This window comes from Terrapene carolina, unplaced genomic scaffold (genome assembly GCF_002925995.2).
Source record: "Terrapene carolina triunguis isolate 2854851 unplaced genomic scaffold, T_m_triunguis-2.0 Scaffold42725, whole genome shotgun sequence".
NCBI lineage: Eukaryota > Metazoa > Chordata > Testudines > Emydidae > Terrapene > Terrapene triunguis.
Window position 1 is genome coordinate 1 of NW_020707076.1, and position 3,016 is coordinate 3,016.

General features: G+C 59.5%; 1 protein-coding gene across 1 annotated transcript; it reads left to right on the plus strand.

Annotated features, from left to right (window-relative positions):
- Positions 1 to 6: 6 nt before the first annotated feature.
- LOC112124408 (signal transducer and activator of transcription 5A-like) lies at positions 7 to 3,016 on the plus strand. Its single transcript, XM_026646771.1, has 5 exons — positions 7 to 33; positions 1,036 to 1,130; positions 1,221 to 1,351; positions 2,465 to 2,620; positions 2,949 to 3,016. Exons 2-5 carry the CDS (start codon positions 1,087 to 1,089, stop codon positions 3,002 to 3,004), a joined length of 387 nt encoding a protein of 128 aa, XP_026502556.1. The 5' UTR covers positions 7 to 33; positions 1,036 to 1,086; the 3' UTR covers positions 3,005 to 3,016.

Sequence of the window (3,016 nt, forward strand, 5' to 3'; positions counted from 1 at the left end):
GCCATGGCCGTCTCCTGGTCCCAGTTCAACAGGGTGAGCCGCGCCAGCGGGGCCCGGGCCGGGAGGGCAGCGGGGGCGCCCGGCTGGGGGCGGGGCGGTGCGGGGGAAGGGATCCTGTAGTAGCTGAGTGACATCACTTGTGGGTACTGAACATAAGAACGGCCGTACCGGGTCAGACCAAAGGTCCATCCAGCCCCGTGTCCTGTCTACCGACAGTGGCCAATGCCAGGTGCCCCAGAGGGAGTGGACCAACAGGCAATGATCAATTGATCTCTCTCCTGCCATCCATCTCCATCCTCTGACAGAGGCTAGGGACACCATTCCTTACCCATCCTGGCTAGTAGCCATTAATGGACTTAACCACCATGAATTTATCCAGTTCTCTTTTAAACTGGTGAGATGCCACAGCAGTGCGCGTCCCCTCGGGCTCCTGGCCAGGGCAGCCTGGCGTGGAGACTTGCTGTCCCATCGGGGCAGCCAGCCAGGAATCCCTTTGGCATAGGCTGGCGGGCGCATCTCGCCGCAGAGCAGCGCGCGCAGGAGCAAGAAGCAAATGGTGCTGAGAGACTGTGAGGGACGGGACCCCGGGACCCTCCTGCCAGGCACTGGTCTCAGCTCACGCTGGCGCTGGACCGGCCCTCCTCTCCCAAGGAAGCTGGCAGGGATGGTGGCAATCCATAACCCTCTGGGTTAGGGGCCCGGCACTTCCACTGTGCCACTCTGCTGCCTGCCTCCCTCCCTCTGGCTAGCACAGGAGAGATGGCGGGCTTGCCTGCCCTGGCAGGACTGTGCCTATAACTGCTCCCAGGAGCAGAGCCTGCTTACAGGGCACCTGGCGCTGAAGGGGGGAACTCGGTACCCAGTGCCCGTCCCGCAGCCAGCGTTCAGAGTGATGCCCACATGCATGGTAGGTGTGTGCATTGCCCTGGTGCCACGCCAGGTCTCCCTGTGGCCAGAGTGGGGCTGGGAGACAGGAGTGGCTGTCGTAGGGCATGCTGGGCTCAGAGACGCTCAGGGTCTTTTGTAATTACCCAGGAAAACTTGCCAGGGCGGAATTACACCTTCTGGCAGTGGTTCGACGGGGTCATGGAGGTGCTGAAGAAGCATCTTAAGCCTCACTGGAACGACGGGTGAGAACCTCCTTCCCATAACGGCCGGCACGGCACAGCCCCCCCCCCCCACCCGCCCGCCAGCCCCTCACCCCCCTCTCTGTGCTCCAGGGCCATCCTGGGCTTCGTCAACAAGCAGCAAGCGCACGACCTGCTGATCAACAAGCCGGACGGGACCTTCCTGCTGCGGTTCAGCGACTCCGAGATCGGGGGCATCACCATCGCCTGGAAGTTCGACTCGCGTGAGTCAGGGTGGGCCCGGGGCAGCATGGAACCAGACCCGTGCCTGGGGCTGGAACGGGGCCAGCTCAGCCCTGGCGTGTGAGTCAGTTGATGGCTCGTGAGCTGTGCGTGGTGCAGAGCAAACCCAGTCATCGTGCTGGTGCAAGCCCTGTCCTGCTGTCTCACCTCGGTCACCATTAACTGTACCAACATGACAGCCTCCACTGGCTGGCTGGGAGCTCTGGAGAGCCTTTGGAAAGGGCAGCTTGGGCTTTTCTCTTTCTAGCTCAGAACACGTGACCTAGGTTGCTCCAGGCTGTCACAAGGATTCTTTTCCCATTTATGAAATCCAGGGCAGTCCATTGGGCGGCGGGTCTGTGCTGAGCAGTACGGTAAATCTTCCAAACGGTGTTTTGTCACGAGAGCTGCGTTTAGAGAGACCTACGTGAAAATACAACCAGAGCAGAGGCCTTCTCTGTGTCTCTCGCAACAAATGAGACTCCATGTTAAACCTGAAATAACATCACGGCTCTGCTTCGCCTCTGGCTCTCAGCTCGGCTTGGCCCATCGCAGAGGAGTTGTTGTTTCACTTTTGTTTCTAGTTAGTTTCACTTTCTGGCTCTCCCTGGAGCTGTGGGGTGATGGCGTGTTGCAGGGGTGCGGGTGAGCGCGAAGAAAAGCTGTTTTCATTAACTTGAGATTTTAAACCAATACGCTAGTGAAACGTGTCAGAGGAGTTTGTACGCCCTGAATGCAGCGGCAGCCCTGGCGCGCCGCACGAGCTGGTGGGAAACTCACGGGACTTGAATTGAAAGTCTGGTGCTATTTGGGTTTTTTCTTAAAGCCCCAGGTCCCGGGTTCAGGTGATTCCATGAGAATCTCACCTTTCGTGTACACAAACAGCCCTGGGGGAAGCAGGGCGGGAATCCTAAAGCGCAAAGCCAGAAGGTGGAGAAAAAGAACCCGATGTTGATTCTTATTGGAGGTCTCATGATTTTGAAGCCAGTCTCGCGATTCCTCGAGGCCTGAGTCCTGGGGCCAGCTGTGCCACACAAGGGCCTGACTTGAGCAGTGTTGTTGCCCGCGGCTCCGGACTCTGCGTCTCACTGTCGTCTCTGCTGTTGCGTTTCTAGCTGAGAGGATGTTTTGGAACCTCATGCCCTTCACAACCAGAGACTTCTCCATCCGCTCGCTGGCCGATCGCCTGGGTGACCTCAATTACCTCATCTACGTGTTCCCCGACCGACCCAAGGACGAGGTCTTCTCCAAGTACTACACACCGGTTCTCTGTGAGTCGCTCTCGGCGCTGGGCTCTGCACTGGCCTGTGCTCCCCTCATCCTGCCGCGCACACACACTCAGACTCTGGGGCCGTGGGAGCTGGCACCAGCTCGTACCCCTGAGGGCCTGGCCCGTTAGCAGCGATCGGTTCCTCTCGGTGGTGTCTGGCCTCGTGGCACAGAGACCCGAACCCGACGGCGCTGACGGGCTCTCTTGCTCGTTGGAGCCCTCGTGCCGACCGGCTGCTAGCCCAGGTGACGCTGTCGGGTCAGTGCCTGGAACGTCCCCCGGCCTTTCCGTGCCTTAGCACTGTCTCCTCTCTCTCGCCCTGTCTACAGCTAAAGCCGTGGATGGATACGTGAAGCCACAGATCAAACAAGTGGTGCCAGAGTAAGTCCGTCTGGGC